Raw genomic sequence first — 24,260 nt, 5'->3', positions numbered from 1 at the left:
CTTCTAAGAATTTCAAACACTCCTGATCTGTCGCAGATTGATTTCTTTACTAATTTTTATTTTCCAATACATGGAAGATTTTCCCAAAGACAAAAAGTTAAAGTTTTTCTCGTTCATATTTATTTAAGAACCATTGGGTTGAAAGAAACCTTTGCAGTAATAAGCGACCACACCTGTCCCATTAATGAAGTTGATTTGCAGTCCACAGGTGAATTAAGAGGACGGTCGATTTCACATCTCAGATGTGTGCAGAATAAAAACAGCTCACGAGATCTGAATCCACCAATTAAACCCGCTTGTTTATGGCTGCTTCTGTTGGTGGTGGAGCATTATAGTATGATGTTCAAACGGATATTCAAACACAATCACCCTACGAATGTAGGTCCATAATGCCTCTTTAAAGTTAACATATTCAGGTTCTGACAGATGAAGCTAATGATGGAGTCGAAAAGCTGTTGTATTCTGTTTTTCTGAGGTTCTAATATTTCAACACACCAGAAGAAACAGTGTCAGGTTTTAATACTAAGCTCTGCCCTCCAAGGTCAGGCCCGATCTGTACCATCATTATTTGCAGTCAACTGTTACAGCTACAGCATGGTAATCTTCCCTCTAGCCTTTCTCCAGTTGTTTTCCTCGACTCGTTATAAAGGTGCATGAACCTGTGTGAGGAAAAATGGTACTGAACTGTCCACAAACAGAGATCAGGAATGTGAGAAACTGTGGAAATCTGCACTTTTAGTGGGGATTGAACTTGTTGTCATGATAATAAGAGCTGTAAATATGCAGCCTATGATTGTTCTTGTCAGCTTTATACTGTTCTCAAAAGTCAAGAAGAAAAACATGAATTAATTTCATTGGTCACTAATATATAGCTTTGTTTTCACTGAATCTGCATCCTCATTAAAATTAGAACTCAAGACAGTGTGGATGGACAAATTCATTGTCAAGGTAATATCACAGGGTTAATCTCAATCACAGCTGTCATATTTAAACAAGTAGTTTTATTTTTATTTTTTGGAAGCTGCTGTAACAAACTAAAAACACAATCATATTACAATGCTGTTGATTTTCTTTGACTACTTAATCTCTTTGTTGGGGTTGGGAGTATGGCACAGCTATACAGAACAAGCCCTCATTTATTATAATATCTGGTCATGTAATAACAGATGTTTACAGATTTCAATCCATTTCTAACTATTTCCCACCATACTTACTGTGGTCTGAATCATTTAATGAGTGTGTAAAATGTACAGCTTTTTCCAGTGATTTGGTTTCTTGTAACACAGAGAAATAAGCAAAAATGTGTCACTACAAGCCACATGAGAACAATCAGTCCACTTATTGAGAGCTACAATAATAAATACACGGAGAAGCTGCTGTGTTTTTGATTGAAGAATTTACATTGACTTTATGCCTACCATCTACAGCAGTCAGAATGTCTGCCGCGCTCTTCCATATCCTAGAATGAAAACATATACATGGCTATGTTTAACACAGACCCGGACAAGCTTAGATCCCATTCTCACCACATGAGAATCACTCTGGAATTCTTTTGAAACTGGACTGAGACCACCTCTGTCATGGTGTGCTGTGTGGCAGGATGGTGGACCCAAAACGCAGGACTCATAAACGGAGGAGTAAACTCAAAACTCAGCTTTAATGCTGGAGAACTTCACATCCAAACACAAAGCAAAACTAGAAACTAAACCAGGAATTGAAAACTTGAATTGACTTGAAACACAGAGGGAAGAAACACATAGTATAGTGAGAGTATGACGCAGCAGCAGACAGAGGAAAACACAGGGCTTAAATATACAAGGGAGTAATGAGGGAATGGGAAACAGGAGGGAAACACAGCTGGGATTAATTAGACATAACGAGACAAAGGGAAGCAAAACTAGACACACTGACATACCGCACGAGACTATCAAAGCAAAACAAGAAACATGACACATACGCAAAGACACAGACTCAGAGACATGGGCTTCACACTGAGACATGACTGAGTCGGAGTCAGAGGGAACATAGAGACAAGGGTCACTAGACATGAGGCGTGGGACCAGGACAGGTACAGAGAAAACATGGGGACAGAGACTAAACACAGGCTAAGAAGAATCCACAGGAAGGAAGAACTAAGATCACTGAGCATAAATGAAAGATAACCAAAACCAGGAATAACAATCATCAAAGAATATTACCCAGTAACTGAAACACAAATGTGACAACCTCCTCCACAGGGTTTTAGTCTGTGTAGCTGTTTTGGCCCGTTTAGATTTTTTTTTCTAAACTAGTCATAACCATAGCCACTCCCACTTTTAACCACATACACAGTCTGAGTGGTAATTTAAAGATATAGAAAAAATATGTATCTGGGCTGTGTATAAAAAATAGGTATGATTTCCAGGAAATGAAAAATGAACTCATTCTTTTTGATAGCCTCCTCTGATTGCAAAAACAAATCGAGTTGTAGAGAAATTGTGGAGCTAATGATCTTAATCGCTAGTGCCTCATCTTATTTACATGATGCTCATAAATAAAGGTCAGTTTTAGAGTAAAACAGAAGAGCAAAACGAGATATTCTTCAGAGCCGAACCACCTTTTGATTGGCAAGTCGCTGAAACATGAGGGTCCCTTGGTTTCTCAGATTCATCCTTTCCACATCACATTTGATTTCGAAAGACTAAGCTAGCAACAGTTAAATTCCTTGAAACAGGATTTCATTAACCATCGGCTCGTGTCATGATGACTACCTTCATCTCTGATATACAGTCTGTGTAGTTTTCAGCAGTTATGTCTGGCGATGAACCTAACACTTAGCTTATAAATCAGTAGTGTATTTCGCACATTCTTTGGGATTTTCAGTTGTTATTTTAATGCTTAAATTATTATTTTTAATTATGTTCTTCTATCAGATAATAAATATACGCCGATACCAGTATGTGTGTGACTGGTCACTTTAAGCCGATATTGGTTCAGCTCCAGAAAACAGCATATAACCACTTTTAAAGAAAACTGTAAGAATAATTTTTAATAGCTGAGATTGTTCTACTGCTTAATTCCCCACCCAGATTTTAGACTGGTACAGAATGGAGTGTGACAACCATGTGGAACTGTCATACACATTTTGCTCATTGTTTTCAGCATCTACTTGTCTACTAGATGTAGTGGAATAATACTCTGCTGTACACTACATTATTGTGACCCTGGCACGAGCAGAGACTGACTCAACGAGACGCATCTTCTCATATCTTTTGCCTCTCAAGTTTTCCTCCTTATTTTAAATCAGACTCAAGTTCTGGCAAAGATAAGGGTTGTGACATTTAAATGGGCAAGTTTTTGAACTGACTTTATCTGATTTGCTCTTTATCGACTGGATGTCGGCTGTGGTCCTAGCCGTTGTTGTCTGTCACTCTGATAAAATTGCCAATCCGTTTATCTGGCATTTAACAAACCCTGCCAATGAGTGACCTCAGAGATGGACCAGGTCCAGGGAACAGGCTGGCCTTTTCCGGATATCCATTAACTGTAAAACCACAGCTTTACAGTAAAAGCGGCCTCTCTCCATCCTCACATTTTCCAGCAGAAGTTATTAGCACGAGTCTGCCGGTGTTCCACTCCAGTAGACTGATGACCGATTTCATTAGTTCCCTCAAGTGCCAATCTGCCCTCTAATATGACAGCAAGAGACAGACTAACATGCCTTCTGTGGCCTCTTCAGTTCAATCCACTGTGCCCTTGAGGTAAATAACTGGGACATAGAAATTCTCGCGGTAAGCATTGCAGCGATTAAGATTCGGGTGTGGTAGTGCCACAGTTCACCTTGGGCATTAAACAGTTGTTGGCTCTGCTGAGATTGGGACACTGCAACAGCTACAGCCGATGATACACACGGTCAAGTGCTAAAAAGAGTTGAGGATGAGGTGAAGGCAGAGAATAGGAAGGGAGGAGGGGAAGGCGGCGCCGAGCCTGTTTCCTTCTCCTGGTTCTGTCTGTACAAACACAGGCAGACACAGACCCTGAAGCTGTGACTTTGAAGTTGTGTCTTTGATTAAGGAGTTAATTAAAGAAAAGCTGCATGCAGGCTAGCAGATAACTGAGAAAAGAAAGGGAAGAGACAGTGAGAGAAAAGGAGCGGAAGAAGTGATATTGGCATTTATAAGTTGCCAGAGAGTTTTTATGATTGACAGAAAAACCAGCTGGCACTACAGAGATGGATATAAAGGCTGTAAACGCCACCCACATGTGTGAACAGCACAGTATCTGTCCTCCTGCAAGCTGTGGTGCTGGCACCACAAAGCGCGAATGATAATAGATGGTAGTTGGACAGCTGGAAAAGGGAAGTAGAATGATAATTTATATGAGGAATTAAGGGCTTGATGGATAGTTTTGTGTGTATGGGATTGACATCTTATGTCTGCCTTGATCTGTTTCCTGCCACTCGAACACGCCTCCTACTTCTGTAACATCTACTTCTTTCTGGTTTTCTTTCTTCATCTCATCCCATGTTCTCCTTCTCCTCCTCTTCCTCCTCCATCAGGCATGGCCTCGTCTTTCACTAAAACATCTCTTAATTGTATTTAACTGCCTCCACCACCACTCCTCTCCCTGACCTGTTCTTCACCCCTTCAGTTCAGCTTGCTTCTTCACTCCATCACCAAAATAAATAAACAAGACATCAAAATCAATTTTAAAAATAAAATAATACAAGTCCTGATTGCCTTTGTCAATCATTTGTCTCTTTTCTTTTCTTTTATCTAGTCTGGCTTTTATAAGGGTGTGGCAGGCTCACAGGTAACCCTTTCCAGTCTAGTGAATCAATCCCGTGCCATGCTGGAGGAGCAGGCACGCCACCTGCTGACAGAGGCGGAGCGACAGACCATGGTCTACTACGTGGAGGAGTACCGGGACGGACACATAGGAGTGGAGCAGCTGGTCATGGCGCTGTTTGAGCTGCTGAACACGCACGCAAAGGTAATCTATGAGGAGGCTTGTGTGAGTCTGACAAAGTAAAGAGAAAGATCAAAAGAGAATACATTTTCTGCCTGTGTTCTCCTGTAAAGTCTCTGTGTGGGATTGAAGTTTTCTTAGCTCTTCTGAGATTTATGCTTGTTTTATTTTTCCTTCCTCCCCAGCTCTTAAAAGTGTTGTGATTTTCTCATAGTCTGCAGAAGTTCACCTTATAAAAAAACACGATAAATCAAAGACATTTTATTTCCAATTTCTTAAGTACACTGCAGTATCATGGGCCGACAGAAAGCCTGTGCAAATGGCATTAATGTATTTAGAGATACTGTACGAGCAAGTACACCAAAAAAGCAATTTCATTTAAAAAATAATTTAGAAAACTAGATTTTATTCAACTTCAATGAGCCAAAGTGACCACAAAATAAAGCTAATGTATAAATAAAGAAGCTCCATCTTAGTGCACTTAGTTTTCTCAGTATAATGTGTAAAATGTACCAAAAAAACCCACAAATGAAAAAAAAAACACACACAATTTACAGTAATTTCAAAAACCAGCCTGTGTTGGTTGTTTTTCACAGGTAAACCTAACACTGAAGAATCCCTCATTTCATTTTCACGCAGGAAATCTTTTAACATAATTCTCTGTATCTGACACAGTTTTTCACATGAAGCCAAATACCTCAGGCACTACGTACTTTTCATCTAACTGGAGAATGTGCCCAGGACTGGATAGTGCTCCAGCTTCACCATGGTTACTGCAGCTGATCTGATGCCATTGTAGACAGTCTGTGTTGTCGACTGACTGCACATATGGAGTGACTCATTCCCAGCTCTTTTGTCCACTCTGCTATCCTTAGGCATTGGATCTATTTTTATCAGAGCCGCTGATGCAGCTCACTTAAGAGCGTAGATTAATGCCATTCATTATTAGCAATTAACCTAAAACTCAGTGGCGCATTTTATTTGTTTCTGACATTGTTTAAACAAACCAAATTATGTTTGTGGTTAGAGAGAAAGAAGCAGGAGATAAAGGGAGACCACCTGTCTGATTGTGTTTGGCCTTTCTCTGCTCTCTGCAATGACTTACTGCACCTTAACAAAGTCATATTCACAACACAGTTGTTCTCATTTACATATTTGCCAGTTCAGACAGTAAAATGGGAATGCAATTTGCTCACAAATACTCTGTTGACCGGCAGTCATTACCAGTCTGCTCAGCTGCAAATTTAATTATTTTATATTCATTGCATCACCAAAAACGTAAACACAATTACAGGTTAATGACAGGAGAGTTGCTGCTAGATCAGCTAAAGTAGAAAGAAAATATGGTCTGCTGGTATGTGGTTGCATCTGTAGAGTTATGATGATACACGGTTTAATTTTATTTTGGTTCTCTACATCAAAATAATGTATTATTCAAATAGTTCAGTCTAGGGCTAGTTACAATATCAGATTTTTACTACACAGTTATACAGCGAGTGTGTTATCAAGGAAAACATACTTGTTACTGTCTAGGAGCAAAATATCAGGAAAACTCGTTGGGTTTGTTTATTGTGTGTTCTGTCCCTTTTCCGTGTAACTGTATAACTATAACCACAGAAAAAGAACCACTGTGGCATGACTTACAATATTATCATGTATAATTTATATGTATTGTACAGTTCTGTGCAAAAAGTCTTGAGCTGTCCCTTGCTTTTTATATTTTGCTTTCAAGAAATCAAAATTTTCCTTGTAATTTTTAAAGTAGTCTTTCAGTGTAAACTGCTTTTTCACTCATTGTCAGTCCCATCTTTCTACCTGAGCCTTTTATTTGTGGGGTATTTTTGTTTGTTTGTTTTTAGTTAAGCCACTTACACACTGTTCACTGATGAAAAATGCACCTAAGTGAAGAGATTAATCAGTGTTTTGTCTTCAAATAACAGACAATTACCAAAGAACCAATTTTAAATTTTAAATATATCTTTCAATTTTTAATATCAGCCTGTCACAAAAATCTAATAATTTGAGAGTGACCTCATCAAGAAGCCATTCTTAAGGAAGGAAACAGGAGATGTGTCAAATTACAAAAAAAACTGGACTAAAAATTAGCAGCAGCAGGAATAATGGATCCAAATTTGAAATATTTGGCTCAAATTGTCATCAATAAGTACATAAGAGGTCAGGAGAGAGGTGCAACAGTGAGTGTCTGCTGACGAGACGACTGGAGAACTATTCCTGAAAACTACTAAAAGAATTTACAAGAAAGCTTGCCTAAGAGATTGGTTGGTCATATAAAATATTGACTTTCAGCCTTATTAGATTTGTATGGACTCTGTTTTCCATATTTTTGCGTATTTAAATAAATTGGTGGACCTATTTTCTCATAAATTATAAATAAAAGACTTTTGCATGATGCTGTGAGCACAAAGTCAGTGTTTCATTTTTAAATACTACAGTTATTGTGAGGACTGGGTTCACTCACTACTCCCTGAGAGTGGTATTTACTGGGGAAGTGGATGAGAAATATCAGTACATCAAAACCTACAGGTTCATGCTCATTCTATCCATGCTTTCATTTTCTCTCACCAGAACTATTGTAACTCAGTCTTCACCTGTTCAGTAAAGCCTCCCTGGATCAAACGCAGCTGCAAAGCTCCTTACCAGATCCTCGAAGCACTCTCCCCTCACACCTGTGCCAGTCTCACTGTACTTGCTCCCATTATTCAGAATTCTTTCAAGCTTCTGGAGTTCACCTTTAAGTCTTTGAATGGTGAATCACATCAGCAAACTTTTGCACCCATATATGACTCTCAAGCGGGACCCTCAAGTCATCTAATGTGGGCTCTATATCCACCCCTAAATCTGGACTAAAGTGTCATGGCCTCCACTCTTTCAAAACACTCCAATCTACAATCTGTAAGATCAGCGGACTTGTTCTGGATTTGGATATTATTTTTTCTTTTGGTTTTTTATCTTTATTTTTATCTCTGAAATCCTGGTGGTTTTGTTATTTTGGTAAGGGGATTTTGTTGGGGGTTTTTTTTTTGGGGGGGGGGGGGTGTTTGTTTTGTGGTTGGTTGGTTTGTTGGTTGGTTTTAAGTACCGTAACTTATGATTTGTATCTTAAAGAGCCCAATATAAATAAGTTCACTTACTTCAACTTATAAACACCCCCAGTAATATTTGGTTAATTGTTCCTCAGCAAGTTGCATCCAACAGCATGTTTAACAGTATAGGTTTAAAAGCCTCACCTTTTCTTCCCTAAGCATACTTCTTATCACTGTGGCCAAAAACCTCAACCTTTGTCTTATCTGACTACAAGTTTTTTTTCCAAAAAGGGACTTGGCTTTGATCGTGGAGCAGGGGCTTCTTTCTCAGTTGACCTCTTGTTCGTCCGTGGTGATGTAAAACTAACTTCACTGTGAACAGTGACACTGTTGTTCTAACATTTTCCAGATGATAGCATTACCATTAGAAAAAAAAAGGATTTACTCCTAATTAAAGATCAGTCCCCCAACAGAGTCTGTCAAATCACTCTGTCTCCTTGTTTCTCCTTCTCTGTACTTTCCTCCCCTCAGTTCTCCTTGCTGTCTGAAGTACGAGGCCTGGTTGCGCCACAGGACCTGGAGCGTTTTGATGGGCTGGTCCTTCGACGGGAAATTCAGGCCCTTAAAGCTCGACAGGGGGCAGCTGGCGCCTCAGCCCTGCAGCCAGACTCCCTGTCCATGGTGTCATATCCAGACACTCTGACATCATCTTCAGCCAGCTTCATGACCAACACCACCCTCAGCTCTGCACGGGTAAGTAGTGCTTACTAGTGGAATGATTATGTGATTCTACTTAATTAGTGGGTACTCTTAACTAAGATGAACGTTTACAATAGAAAACAACATTAAAACATTTAAATTAATTTATTTCCTTAAAAAATACTTACAGTAATTTTGAACCTGCTGCTATTACTATTTATTTCTGACACTTTGAGGGCAAAGCAGCAGTCTAGTCTGCTGCATATAATATGATGGATGGATTGGAGTATTTCCTTTTTTCCTAGTTCGCCTTGCTGTCTGACTGTTTGTATTGCAATTGCTTCCTTTCCTGTTTGGCCGTCTGCTCACTCCTCTGTCTCTCTTGGCTTAGTGTGAAAGACAGAGATGGTAGTGTGATATGTCTCCATGGATTATTACAGTTTCTACTGCAGAATAGATACTCTTCTGGTGTGGACTTTGTTGGCTGAACAGTGATATGTTTCGCTGCCTACCTTCTGAGATTACAAAGTCTTTTTGCTGATATTTGATAGGCTGCGTTTTTCTTCCACCTTGATAACCCCCTCACTTCCATCTCACCCCTAAAAACCTTCCCTCCCTCTCTCCCTCTGTAGGAGAGGCTGCTGTGGCTGATAGATATTATGGAGGTAGGAATTACTGCTGAAAATGATGAATGCTTTCCATCACAGACCCACACATACAGAATACACACTCGAGTTAAGTTCCTCCGTAGGCAGACAGACATGCATGCGTTCCAGCTCTCACCTTGGTTTGTGGTGTTTTTAAATGGTTTGCAGTGCTTTTCTTCCTTCTTGCCTTTTTCTTTCTTTCCTTAATTTGAACAAGAAATGTCAAAAGGGTGTAAGCACCAACTGCTCTGGATATTATATAAAATGATATCCACGACTGACATTTTTAAGCTGATATGTCCCAATTTCGCCATCAACTTCTTGGCATTATTGAGCCACAAGGTCCCATATGTAAACTGTTACAGGTGATAAGTTATCAACTAAAGCTGGCTAATGCTACAGTCACAATAGGCAAAACAATTGTTTCACACCACAACATGACCAAACTTATTGGTAGCTATCAGCAAGCTTCTGGTTGCTGTGTTCAAAGCACATTTAGTGTTTTAAGATGGAGATAAAATATCAATAAGTTGGAGTCACTCTGCTATCAGTCTGCAATTGAATAGGAACATCTTGACAGTTACAGTTAGAGCAATCTATGACTATATGGCAATAAGTCATCAAATCTGTTGCCACACACAGAAATTCACATTACCGGTAACTACCTAATTTCAGAGTCTCATTGATTTGAAAGATAAATTCAAAAATTGCTCCACCAGTAGTGACATAGTTGCTGCAGGATCCTGATTTAACTGCAAAACGATATAGGTACTTGGTAACTCGAGCGATTGCACTTAGTCAGACCATGTTTTTGAAGGTTGGTTGACTCCCACTGGGCAACCGCAGCAACTGCCTTGCAATGAAAAGTAGTAGTAGTAGTAATAGTTTCCCAGAGGCTGATGGTGTTGCACACTCAGCCTTTGGGGGACCAGTTGGTTGCCATAACTACAATCACAAGACCAACCACCAGTTTAAAGTTCATAAATTTCATTTTGTAAAATGTGGCAGTTGTTAAGATTCTGAATGTATATGTTAGTGTTGATCACATGTACTTCGCCAATGAGCGAAGTCACTGGGGATGAAACAGTGACTGTGTCACACATGTCCCCACACAGGTCGCTGTACCTGATTGCTGGCTGCTAGGTCTCACTGGACATCTTGACTGTTTTTGTGGGTTTCGGTGCCTTTGAAGTATTTTTCAAAGAATTGCCTGACAGCCAAACTTTGTAGCATTAATTAAATCACAGACAGTATAAATTATGGCCGTAGCTGCCATGATGTCACCTACTGGTTTCAGAATCCTGTTTTGGAGTTTATTGGCTAATGACTTGCCAGTCATAGCTGACTTTACTTTTCAGAATCAGAGGCTCCATTCAACTTTTATACTGTTTATAATATCACATGCTTGTCTAATTATGTTCAGTTTTGGTTTCAGAAAGTCAGAAACACTAACTCACAAAACTAAAGTGCAGGTGGGTGACCCCACAGTGGCTACACCAATCTACATCTTCCTGCGTATGCACGTACTTGTCACTCAAAGTGAGCTTGACTGTAATGGTGCTTAGCATTAACCATAAACTTCACAATCAGAATATTTATAACTCTTTTTAACAGTTTTTAGTTCCTCTAATTGCCACTTGAGGCTTTAAATGTGAGTCAGTTCCTATAGTTTTTGTCATGTCCTCACTGGCTTCGTTTTCCACCCAATGGCGGTTGCTGTTTTGCCCTCAGCTTCAGTCTCAATGAGATTCCTGTCACTAAGACAAAAGTTCAACAAACTATCACCAGGTCTATTTCCTCTGAAGGAATTCTATTAAGAATTTTCAGCAAATATTACATCCCCTCATTTTTCTCTGCAGTGTTATTACCAAAAGGCAACAATGACAATGGTCATTACATTGCATTTATTATATGACACTAACCTAATGAGCCTAATATTTTCTATAGTATACTGCAGCCGCTCCACATGGGAAATTGCTGTTCCTGCCAAGTAGTTAAAGGCTGCTTTTCTCGGGCAAAGACTAAAACTTTGGATTTAGCCATTCTGAGACACCCTGCAATGGAATATACCAGATTCCTTGATTTTATCCTTGTTATTGATCACAATGTACTTGTGATAAGGGACAATGAGCCTGTCTGCATAATTTTAATCACAGCTCTAGTTTACCAGGAAGCTTTTTGCACAGTTCAATTTACAGTAGATCCCACTACAGATGCCAGCAACTCAAACACAAATATGTAAGCATGTAGTGAGTGTGTCAGCATCTTGGTCTTTGGCTGGATAAAGATAAGTGGTTGCACGCACGAACACGCAAACCTGCACACACATACACACAGTTTCTAAGCTGACAGCGGAGATAAGCTGTCGACTGTCTGCAGATTTATTCACCAAACAGTCCTTCTCATTCAGATGCCCAGGATGGGTTTTGCCTGCCTTTATACTTTCCCCTCTGAGAAGCAACATTTACATGTGTGACAGATACTGGGTGTGTGCGTGGTGGTCTGCATTCTTACCTTGCATCTATGTGTGTGTCTTGTGGTGCTGTTTTGGGCCCATGGGTGACTGGGTGGGTTTGGGAGAATAAAAACAGTAGATTTCTGAACTAGAGTCAAAGCATGGTATACCCAAGTGAATACAAATGCACACCCTCTGATGCTCACATGTTTTTATAATAGTGTGGATACTCATTGACTTCTTAACTTCTACCCTACAACTAACTGCCAAACCCCCACCCTTACCCTCACGTGAACCTCGTGGACCTAGTCTGAACACTCTAACTAAACATTATTTACATTTTAAACATTAAAATATTACCATTGGTTTGTGGATACAAGCAGGACATCCTGCCTCCTATTCACACATTAGAGCTTAGGAAGCTGGCTGGGGAGAGATGGGGTCCTGGTATGTCTGCTTAGAGTCTTGCTCCACCAACTTGGACCTGAATAAGTTGCAAAAAAATGGATTTGTGGATGGACAGGACCAGACTGTATTATGTTTCCTTTTGAAGATAGAACATCATGCTAGATTTAGGCTACACAATAAAAGCTTGATTATGGTAAGAGCTGAACAATGTAGGGGCATCATCTGGCTGGGAATGAAAATAGGTGCTGTGCACAGTTGATCATTGTTACACATTATACAGGATGTTGTAAATTCCTAATAGAAAAAAAAAACATGCTGCCGTAGGCTACAGTCACACTAAGGAAAACAATGGTTGGAGACCACGGCCAGAAAGCTGATTCTGTTCATCTGGAAGCTGCTTTTCAAGTCATTTCTTCAGTTTGGGAAGTCAGAAGAAAACACTCCAGTCTTTCAGTTTTCGATTGAACAAGGTTAAGTTGGCACTTACATGCAATCTGTATTCCACAATACTTTGATTATCTGTGATAAATCTCTAATGGGGCTGCACAGAATCCACACATCAGGTGGACTCTCTCAGCCAAAGACTGGGCTGAATCCATGGGTTAGATTTATAAATTATAAATTTATAAACAAAAGGAAAGAGTTAGTTTATTTCATTAATGACCAACATTCTACCGAGAGCAGTGCAATTAGGGGGCTCAAAAATAAGGACACATAATCAGAAAGCAATATAGTATAAGTGCAGGTTTCTCTCTGTGAAAACAGTGTGGCAGTTCAAATGAACGAGGGGAGGCTGAAGAAGAATTGGTATGTTTATGAAACTCTTCTGTTAGAAGTTGATGGGGTCTGTGTGTGGACCTGAGAACTGAGACACAGGTGAAGCGCAGGGATTATTATTTGGTTTAGATAGAGCTGTTTTGTCACAAACTCTTTCTCCAGACGAACTTGGGATTTGCGTGTAACAGCTGAAGTGTAGAAGAAAACAAAACTTTATTTACCATCTGATCCCAAGCCATCTGTGTGTTAATGAATATACTCTTAGTGTGTCAGCACCCTCAACCTCAACCAGCTGGTCACCGCAACTACAGTCGTGGCCAAAAGTTTTGAGAATGACACAAATATTAGTTTTCACAAAGTTTGCTGCTAAACTGCTGTTAGATCTTTGTCTCGGTTGTTTCTGTGATGTAGTGAAATATAATAACAAGCACTTCATACGTTTCAAAGGCTTTTATCGACAATTACATAACATTTATGCAAAGAGTCAGTATTTGCAGTGTTGGCCCTTCTTTTTCAGGACCTCTGCAATTCGACTGGGCATGCTCTCAATCAGCTTCTGGGCCAAATACTGACTGATAGCAACCCATTCTGCCATAATCACTTCTTGGAGTTTGTCAGCATTAGTGGGTTTTTGTTTGTCCACCCACCTCTCGAGGATTGACCACAAGTTCTCAATGGGATTAAGTCTGGGGAGTTTCCAGGCCATGGACCCAAAATATCAACGTTTTGTTCCCCGAGCCACTTAGTTATCACTTTTGCCTTATGGCGCGGTGCTCCATCGTGCGGGAAAATGCATTGTTCTTCACCAAACTGTTGTTGGATTGTTGGAAGAAGTTGCTGTTGGAGGGTGTTTTGGTACCATTCTTTATTCATGGCTGTGTTTTTGGGCAAAATTGTGAGTGAGCCCACTCCCTTGGATGAGAAGCAACCCCACACGTGAACGGTCTCAGGATGCTTTACTGTTGGCATGACACACGACTGATGGTCATGCTCACCTTTTCTTCTCCAGACAAGCCTTTTTCCAGATGCCCCAAACAATCGGAAAGAGGCTTCATCGGAGAATATGACTTTGCCCCAGTCCTCAGCAGTCCATTCACCATACTTTCTGCAGAGGATCAATCTGTCCCTGATGGTTTTTTTGGAGAGAAGTGGCTTCTTTGCTGCCCTTCTTGACACCAGGCCATCTTCCAACAGTCTTCGCTCACACCTGCCTGCTGCCATTGCCGAGCAAGCTCTGCACTTGTGGCACTCCGATCCCGCAGCTGAATCCTCTTTAGGAGACGATCCTGGCGCTTGCTGGAATTTTTTAGACGCCCTGAAGCCTTCTTAACAAAAATTGAACCTCTTTCCTTGAAGTTCTTGATGATCCTATAAATTGTTGATTTAGGTGCAATCTTAGTAGCCACGATATCCTTGCCTGTAAAGCCATTTTTATGCAACGCAATAATGGCTGCATGCATTTCTTTGCAGGTCACCATGGTTAACAGTGGAAGAACAATGATTTCAAGCATCACCCTCCTTTTAACATGTCAGGTGTGCTATTCTAACCCAATCAGCCTGACATAATGATCTCCAGCCTTGTGCTCGTCAAAATTCTCATCTGAGTTAACAAGACGATTACTGAAATGATCTCAGCAGGTCCTTTGATGACAGCAATGGGATTAAGTTAATTTTCATGGCAAAGAAGGATTATGCAATTCATCTGATCACTCGTCATAACATTCTGGAGTATATGCAAATTGCTATTATACAAACTTAAGCAGCAACTTTTCCAATTTCCAATATTTATGTAATTGTCAAAACTTTTGGCCACAACTGTACATGTAATCAGTCTGAGACAGCTAAAACATTCAGTGCAATCACTCACCAACCACAGGGTTTTCCTGGCAACACTGAGGTTCTTCTCTTTTTTCCACTCTAGTGTGAGTGAGGCCTTATGATGAGGCTAGACAAGAAGAAGTCCAGCATGGCTTTTCCTGTTTTTCTCTCTGTTCCATCAGGTTGACACTTATGAGGACAGTGAGCTACACCAGGCACTAAAAGTATTTCCTACTACTGACCTGTATACACCTGTGATCATGACAAAACAAAATTAGTGTGTGATGTTGCTAGATAGCAGGTTTCAGACACACCACTGGACAAGGTGCTGTGTCTTTACATTCCTTTAAGAGATTTGGCTAGCTAGTACCACCTTCCATATAATATCATTCATGTTATGAAAGATGGCAAGCATAAGAAACAAAGAAGTCAAGTCAATTTGAAACAACAACCTCCAGTAAAAGTAAAACGACCTACTGGCTGTACACCTGGACAATGAACAATTAAAACAGGACCAGGTTTGTCTCTTACAAACTCCTTGGTATCACTCTGCAAAGTCGTTCAGTACAACATTACTTACGTGTTGGTCTTTGAGTCCTCATCGCACTGTGCAATGCTCCATTATATCATGTGTGCATGAGAGACTTTATAAAAGCTGATACACAGTCTTGATGTCATGAGCATCTGCGATGTCGGCTGCAGACAGTTCCATAACCATCTCTCTCCTACATCCGTGCCCTCAAAACACCAGCATCTGCCATTTTCACTGTTCTGCAGGAGTGCAGCAGGGTGATGGAAGGATTCATTAGGTTTCTGTAGATCTCACTTTCTTTTGCCTTACTTCACTTAGGCTGAATTCAGACTACTAGTCTTTTGCCTGTTAAACATATTGTTTTATAGTGTCACATTTCTCAATGCCATTGATACTTTTGCTATCACAGTATTATGACATTGACCATTACATCCCTATTGATCAGGGAACAGTGTGTAGCCTTTCAGTGTAATGTAATGAAAATGCAAGATTTTAAGACTGAGATTGCATATAGTACCAATATTGGCTCGCAGTTTGTCAAGAGGGAAGAGATGATCAGGAATATCAACATATAAAGCAGTGGGTTGCAGACATTACACCAGCACGAATGGTATAACTTGCATAACTGCTTAGGTTTTAAAACTGGAGAATCAGCAGTCTTCCCAGGCGACAAACATCCCAGTATTTCCTGCATTTGTACCTACTGTAATGTTTCTGCTGTGCATTGTAACTGTGGCTAAGCATAATCATACAAACTGTACATACGGATGCAGCAGGCTCTGACTGCTTACAGTGTAAAATTGCATCTCTCCGCGTAGAAAGTCGATTGACTCTTATGATAAATAAATTGGCCGTAAGTGCTCCACATGCGGCAAGGAGGGGTAATTAAGCCAAATTGATGGGGCTTTTGTTTTGGTTTAGTGTCAGAGTTAAATGAAGGGCAGCAATTCTCTGAACTCAGTTCCTCTGCTCTGGAATCGCTCACAGATCTTCTGCAAATTACCTCCTCTCTACCACGCCAGTGGGACTGAGCCTGCAAATCCTGCTTTGAACTGAGCTGATGGTTCTTTATCGATTTCGCAGCATGTGTGTTTTGCTTATGAAAGAAGACATTATGCAGTGAGTGTGGTTGTGTATGTGCGTGTCCTATTTGCTTGCCATCCTCTGAGACTGGCAAGCAAATGCGAACAGAAATGACGTCTTTCCCTTTTCTAGGAGATGAGGAACATTCGCCAAACCCAGTTCGGCTTTGTTTTGGGATAAATAGACATCTGTGTTTAACATCTGTTCAGAAGCTTTCTCACTTTCACTTGAATCAAACTCAAACACCCCTTGTTTCTGTCTTTGGTCTCCGTTTTCACCATCCCATTCTTTCTCTTTCACCTTTCCATCTTCCGATCCTCTTCCTCTGCTTCTGTCCTGCTTTTCCCAGAATGACAGCGTTGTGGAGAGTAATGAGGAGGATCCCCCAGAGAGCCTGAACATGCTGCTGACCGACATCTCTCTGGTGAGCTTGGCAGACAGGCAGGCATAGCCCCTGCTTTAGCCTGATAAAGATGGATACTGCACAAGGGAGCAGTGAGTAGGTGTGGGAGAAAAACAGGTAGAAAAAGATGTGTGTTTGTGTGTGGAGGCTGGATAGAGATGCTTTAGACATGGTGACCTGCAGGGTTTGAATTTTATACTGATGATAAGTGTTTGCACTTCACGAAAACAAAAAGAAACAGAGGTAGAGCTTTGTAAAAGTAAGAGCCTGTGCACACTCTGTCCTTTTTTGTTGTAGTGTAGAAAGAAGAGATTAGACTCAGCACTTTGTGCCATTTGTCCAATTCGCTCCCTACCTGAGCTAGCCATGTTGTTGCGCTATTGTGTTAAAAAAGATACCATGGCAACCCCAGTTTCCAAAGTTATAGACATATCAGGGGGCTCGTTTGTTTATTGTCTGCAGAAGGATAAAAGAGTGAGGTTAAGGAGAAAGCTTTCAGCCTGCTATCACCCAAGGCTACCTGCTGCTCAAATCATACCTTTTGTTTTTTTAAACCATTTTTTTACACTCATTTTATGTCTCGCTCCACATGCTGGCACAGCACTCGTGTCACACAGTGTTGTTCATTCCACTGTTGAGTTTTTGTTTGAGCACTCTTGCCTGTAAACCCAGGATCCCAGCAGCATCAAACCACCAAGTTAAATGACTTCAATTCAACAAGAATTGGTGGTGAAGCTGGTGGGAGTTGTTGATTGTGTGTCTAATATGTGAATGCAAGGGAGTGAGTGAAAAAAAAATGGCGTGAATGACAAGAAAACAATATGAACTCATCTTAAAGGGGACCTATTATGTTCTGTTCAGTGATGGACTCCACTAGAAGCAGTTAAACAAAAATCTACTGTCTGAAGTACAGTGTGTAGATCCTGCCCCTTTAAGTTTACTCTTGGTTTAAATGCACCTTTCTCTGATTGGTTGCCCCTCGCCTGGTTTCTGCAAACAGGACACAGTACTTGTGAGCACCCGTTCCTGTCCCTGGCGAGAGAACTCTCAGCATTGCCCAAGAATCAAAGGAGAGCATTCAAAAACAATCTTTAAAACTACAAAAAAATATATTTTTCTTTTTTTTTCACACTAAAATTTGTACTTTGATGTATGCACTGAGTGTTACTAACATATCAGAATGAAGGATACATGAGTAAAATTATAGGTGCTTAGAAATCAATGTGTGGTTGTCGTTAACTGCTTTCAAATCATAAAAGCAGGTTGCAAAAGTGATGAGAATTATAACAGTTTAGCAAAATTGAAAATGCTCATTAGTTTCACTGAAACTGTGTACATTAAAGCCATTAAAAAACTATGTTGGGGGGAAAAAGTAATTGGAAACTGAGCTTTTAGGACTAAAGCATGCAGCCTTGTGCCACTGGGTTTATTTCTACATATGCTAACCTCATCGTCTGGCCGTGTTTTTAAGGTGAAAAAAAAATATAAGGAAGGATAATAATTTTGGATACATCTTGTTTAACTGCTATTATAACTTTGTTCTCACAGTTTGTGAGTTTCCCAAGCAACTTATCAGAATAAATATGGATTGAAAATTTAATCTAATTTACCAAAAGCTTTACCAATTTCCTCCAGGGGGGAGAGGGAAAATTACATTTTAACAACACTGAAAAAAGCCCAAAATATAATAATCCAATAAATATTTCGGCAGTCTGCAAGACACTGTGCAGGAGTTATGCATAGTTGGTTCAACAAAGGTTTTTGGTTTGTTTTTCTTAAAGGGACCTTCCAATCATTCGGGTGTGTAGTGAATTTTTTTCAATAAGCAGAAAAAGAAAGTCCATTTCAGCAGTCTCAAACTCCTGACAAAGAAAAACAAAATTACATATAATATCACCATAAATCTAAATATAGGTACACTGACCGACCCTGCATATTATAGACTTACACATAAACAGATCATATAAAAATTCTTCTGTCAAATTGTCTAAAAAACTAATTTCAAAATATTGGCGCACGACCCATTTGACAGTGTCGCTGCATCCTCTGGTGTTTAATGACTACAGACAAAAGTTGAACCTTTCCAGACGCAGAACTGATCTGATTTGCGAGTTTCAGCTCCATCAATCACATGGTTACATTTTTAATCACAGCACATTATGCTACAATATTTTGTTACACCCCTAATCAATGATGATGAATATATCCTCTCACTTCAGGATGATGTTCAGTCCGCCACAGCCGAGTCCCCTCCCTCCTTCAAGCCTCCGCCCCCACCAGGGGTGCAGAGGGGCCCAAGTAGAAGAGATCCGCTCAACAAGTGCCCCTCTTCCGAATCCTCACACTCAGGCTTGTACTTTACAGCCACAGCCTCTAAGAACCACGGCAACGAGCCAGGACACGCTCCTGCCTCACCCTCTTTACACCACAAACGAGAACGCCAGAGGGACCCGTCTCAAGAATACGCAGCTATCAGAAAGAGAGAGCCCTCTGCATTGGCCAAGAAACAGAAAACAACATCCGCTCAGTTGTCCACAGTCACTCAGCACAACATTGGCCCTTTCCCCAGGGTGCAGTCGCCCAGCAGAGGCACTAAACCCGCTGCCCCGTCCCCTTCACCTCCGCCTCCTCCTCCACTCCCTGCCCCTCCTCCGCCCCCTTCTCTGTCCCTTAAGCCAGCGTCCAAGACCAAATCCTCCCCCACCTCCTCTCCTGGGTCTAAACAGCAGTTTGTTACAGTGGAGGTTCACAGGCCCAACGCAGAACCTGATGTCAATGAGGTGCGGCCACTTCCCCAAGCTCGAGGTATGAAATACAGAGCTACAGATCTGATATGTTGAAAATCGTGCGCTGTATAGAAAAGATGGGTAACAGCCCAAGTGACCTTTACGTTTGGTCCTATTTTAAAGTCAAGTGTTTCACTGTCTCCATTATGGTGTTTTTAAGAGATAGATCCGAATGAGAAACCAATGCACGCTTCTTTTTTTTTTACCTTAATCTTAGCCTTTTTGATACCATTAAAAACAAAACGAAAATAAAACAAAGGTACATGTGAAGAGTATGAAGAGTAAAAAAACAAATTCTAAACTGACCTTATGTTAGATGCAAATCTAAAAATGATCCTCAAAGCTTTTCAAAAGTTTTTACTTTGCCTTTTAATATGAGGAAGATTTTCTTTCTAGCTGAGGGGTTTGATATCATTTGTTTTACCCAGTCATATTTAGCTTTGTGGTTGAAGACCGTAATTTACTAAAATAAACATTTCGTCTTTAGTCTGAATTTAAACTGGCATTTGAGACTATACCTTCATTGAAAAAGTGTTTACTCAGGTCACAGGGAAACGCATCCAAAGCAGTTACCCCCTGCTGACCATTAGGGAGAATGCAGGTTTAAAGCCTCTCAGTTTTCAGACCTGAAAGGTAGAGCCGTCTTTTATATACAGTCTATGAGCCAAACAATGAAATAAATCGAGGATGAAGTTTGTTTGTTTTTAAAAGAATTTGATACATATGGTTACAGATTTGTTTTAAAATTAATCTGTTAACAATTCAATTTAAGTGACTGGGTATTTATCTATAAAATATTCCAAAATAAAATGAAAAATTATTTGCACGAATTAATCGGTTCCAATACTTGGAGCTGATAATTTAAGCACTACAGACAAACTCAAATTAAAAGATTGTGCTTTGCATTTAGGGACAATATTTAATGTCTTGGGGTTTTCTAACCCTGTGTGATCTAATCTAACATCTATGAATTAAACGACTGATGCATCATTCACATGGGCAGTTTGCTGCAATTGTAATCCTTTCAGTCAGTGGGATCCTGGTCAGCAGGTTATGAAACTGTGCTTTGGATACAGAATTGACAGAATTAAACGTGCTGAAGTTTGAACACATTTACTGATACTGTTCAAATTCTCAGATTTGCTAATTATTATTAAATATGCAGTGTCAGATATAAAGGAGGGTGAAAAATGTTCGGTGTATAATCTTTCTAAATATGTGTTTGCTTGGGCTTAATGAGCTTAATTGAGCAAATACCCAGAAGATTGGAAATTACTCATACTGTATGCAAACATCACTAATCTAAACAAGCTTTTAATTTGGCATCAAATAAGATGATTTTCCAAAAGACATCAAAAAATAGTTTTTTTGCTTAATAACATCTTTACCTAAAAAAACTTCCCTTTATTTGATACCATGTTCTACTTCAGTGAGCTATATACACACTTTGAATTTTAATGGTTTAGAGGTCAAAAAAATGCATGCTATGTTTAGATTCCCTGACTTAATGTGTGCCTGCTTCCCCTCAGGTGGCACCCTGTCTCAGCTGTCAGACAGTGGCCAAACCCTCAGTGAGGACAGCGGGGTGGACATAGCTGAGTCAGGACACGTCAGGAAAGAAAGTAGCTCCCATTCCTCACGCACACACCTCCCCCGAGACACCCAGGAGGGAGGCGGGGGGGACAACCCCTCCAAACCGGTGAGGGGGGTTCTTCAGTGCAGCTCAAAGCTAAACATGCATGGAAGATTGAATTAACGCTCAAACTTCAGGAAATTAGACATGTATAATTTAGCCATGAGTACTCTTGTATTTCTCTCTTTGTGAGGACCAGATTATGGTTTAAGAATGACATTCGCGAGTCGTTTTCACACTTGCACCTCAGACATTATCAAAGGCACATTCTCACTAGTGGAATTACTCTGTGCCGTTTGGTCAAGGTAAATCATGCAAGAGCAACTACTCATTATGCCGAGGAGCTAGAGGCAAATCCACCAGACTAGTACCTCCACTATTCATACATTGTCCTGATTAAACAACAGCTAATGTGTGATACAACTCCATGGGACAATTTCATTCTTCAAGCACCTCTATCCTACAAAATAGGAAAAAGGCTTTATTATTAAATGGCCACATTTAGAAATTAAAGGGCATTTTTGGACTTTTAAGGTCACATTTCAATATTAAATAACATTTCTCCAAGGTGGGGATGTTCTTGAACAACAGCTGTTTTGGAAATCTGAAAAATACCTTTTTTTAAACTGTGGGTCTTTTTTAGAAGCAGTTTTGAAAGCTATATCTTTGGTATTTTAAACTCAAGGGCATTTTTGGTAACCTTGTGGGAAAGTAGAGACATTTTTTTGAAAATAAATATGAAAAGTGGACAGATTTTCTTGGATCCTCACTTCATCAAAGGGCTCAGGTTCAGGGGAAATGGGTCAGAACTGTATTCGGCTTGTAGTTAAGGATTTATGTGTTAAGAAATGAATGTCCGTCTGTCAGGGACCAAGCAGTAAAGCATAAAGGACACCGGTGGTTTTAATTCAAAAAACGGGTTTTATTGACCCAAAAATATGAAAATATATTTAACAAAGCCAAAACTTAAACAGGCAGACCAATAAAAGAGGTCAACTCAACAGACTAAACTCAAGATAATAATTAACAAAACCTCAAACAAACATATGGTAAACTGACCTCTTGAAATGACACACAGGGGGACTTAAATACTGGTTTAGCTAAACCAAATGACACACACGGGGGAAAACAAGATGGCTGCCATATAACCAACTAATACAAAACATTTAAACAAACATGAAACACCCCCCCAGGCAATGAAGCATGTGGTGCAATCCAATTAGGCTGTCAGCAGTACTTCAGGTCTCCCAGCCCTTTGCCACACCTTTTGCCAGACAGGAGGAGACACCAACCCCCAGGTAACTCAAACAAAGAAAGATGTATTAATATAACATAAAACAGAACTTTGACCTTGCAAGGTTAATATGTGTGCACTCCATATAAACATTGGAAGGTGTGATGGAAAAATGAATACATTTAATAAAGAAATGATATTGAACAATAAATAGAATATTTTAAAGTAGTGACTGTAAATTAAACTAAAGTGAATCAACGGGTGATGAGGTGTGGAGCTTACCATGTGTGGCATGCCATCACACACCTCCCCTCTTCAGAGCTCTCGCTGGAACAGCGAGAGAGATAGTCAGCAGTAAGGTTCTCCTTGCCTGGTACGTGGTGGACAGTGAATCGGAATGGCTGTAAGGCCAGGTACCAGCGGGTAATTCGCCCATTTGTGTCCTTCATCTGCTCAAGCCACTGTAGTGCTTTGTGATCAGTTTCCAAGGTGAAGTCTCTTCCCAGTAGATAGTAGCGGAAGGAGTCCAGGGCCCACTTGATCGCTAAGGTCTCCTTCTCTACTGTGGAATACCGAACTTCCCGTGGAAACAGTTTCCGGCTGATGTAAGCCACTGGATGGCGGCCTTCCATGGTTTCCTGAAGGAGGACAGCTCCCAGGCCCCGATCTGAAGCATCAGTCTGTAATATGAATGGTTCATCAAAGTTGGGACTGTACAAAACCGGTTGCTTACTTAGTGACTGTTGTATGTCATGAAACGCTGCCACTGCCTCCTCTGTCCACTGGATGTAATTGGGGGAACGTGATCCCGTCAGGTCTGTGAGCAGAGCTGCCCTGTTGGAGAACTGAGGGATGAAACGACGGTAGAAACCTGCCATGCCCAAAAAGGATCTCAGCTGCTTCCTTGTTTGGGGCAGGGGGGATAATTCCATGGCCTCGATTTTGCTGACTTGTGGCCTGATAACCCCCTTGCCGATGACATGGCCCAGGTATTCTGTCTCAGCAGTGGCGAAAACACACTTTGACGGATTCACCGTCAACCCAGCTGAGTGCAGGTGGTCCAGAACAGTTCGCAGGTGTTCCACATGCTCCTCCCAGGTGTTGCTGTGGATAACAATATCATCCAAGTAAGCAGCAGCAAAGTCAGAGCAGTCATGTAATACCTGATCCATCAGCCGTTGGAAAGTTGCTGGAGCTCCATGTAGTCCAAATGGCAAGACTGTAAATTGGAAAAGCCCCCATGGTGTTCTGAATGCTGTGAACTCTCTGGACCGTTGAGTGAGTGGGACCTGCCAGTAACCCTTACACAGATCTATTGTGGTCAGGTACCTTGCTTTTCCCAGACGTTCAAGTAGATCATCAATTCTTGGTGTCGGGTAGGAGTCAAACATGGATATGGAGTTCAGGTACCTGAAATCAATGCAGAACCTCATACTCTCATCCTTTTTGGGTACCAAGACCACAGGGTTGCACCATTCACTCTTAGATCTTTCAATGATCCCTAGAGATAGCATCAAATAGATTTCCTTCTTCAATGAAGGCAGCAGACGTTCTGGGATCCTGTAACTTAATCGTCTCACAGAGGCACCTTCTCGTACCACAATATCATGTTCGACAATGTCAGTTCTCCCTGGATTCTCTTGAAAGACTGCTGATTTACACATTTCTCTCACCTGCTGCTGCTTGTCCTCTGGGAGATGGCTGAGATCATAATCTAGAGAGCCAGCAGGTGGTAGATATTGCTCATCTGCTTCATCTTCTTCAGGCACTCGCCGTATGAGCATTGCATCCGCC

At 40.6% G+C, this 24,260-nt stretch overlaps 1 protein-coding gene across 6 annotated transcripts in view; it reads left to right on the top strand.

Moving 5' to 3' along the window:
* The window catches only part of whrna (whirlin a), a 217,871-nt gene that overhangs the window by 179,580 nt on the left and 14,031 nt on the right, over positions 1-24,260 (top strand). For 4 of the 6 annotated variants that reach the window (XM_080304470.1, XM_026174383.2, XM_026174381.2 and 1 more), the window contains 6 exons: positions 4,759-4,971; positions 8,523-8,744; positions 9,323-9,355; positions 16,760-16,834; positions 19,033-19,618; positions 21,129-21,298. In XM_080304470.1, the coding sequence (XP_080160596.1) occupies positions 4,759-4,971; positions 8,523-8,744; positions 9,323-9,355; positions 16,760-16,834; positions 19,033-19,618; positions 21,129-21,298 (1,299 nt within the window). The remainder of the gene's footprint in view (positions 1-4,758; positions 4,972-8,522; positions 8,745-9,322; positions 9,356-16,759; positions 16,835-19,032; positions 19,619-21,128; positions 21,299-24,260) is intronic. The other 2 variants (XM_080304468.1, XM_080304471.1) reach the window with 2 other exon arrangements.

This window comes from Astatotilapia calliptera, chromosome 7 (genome assembly GCF_964374335.1).
Source record: "Astatotilapia calliptera chromosome 7, fAstCal68.1, whole genome shotgun sequence".
NCBI lineage: Eukaryota > Metazoa > Chordata > Actinopteri > Cichliformes > Cichlidae > Astatotilapia > Astatotilapia calliptera.
The sequence above is the reverse complement of the archived record's forward strand: the minus strand, read 5'-3'. Positions and strand labels throughout refer to the sequence as shown.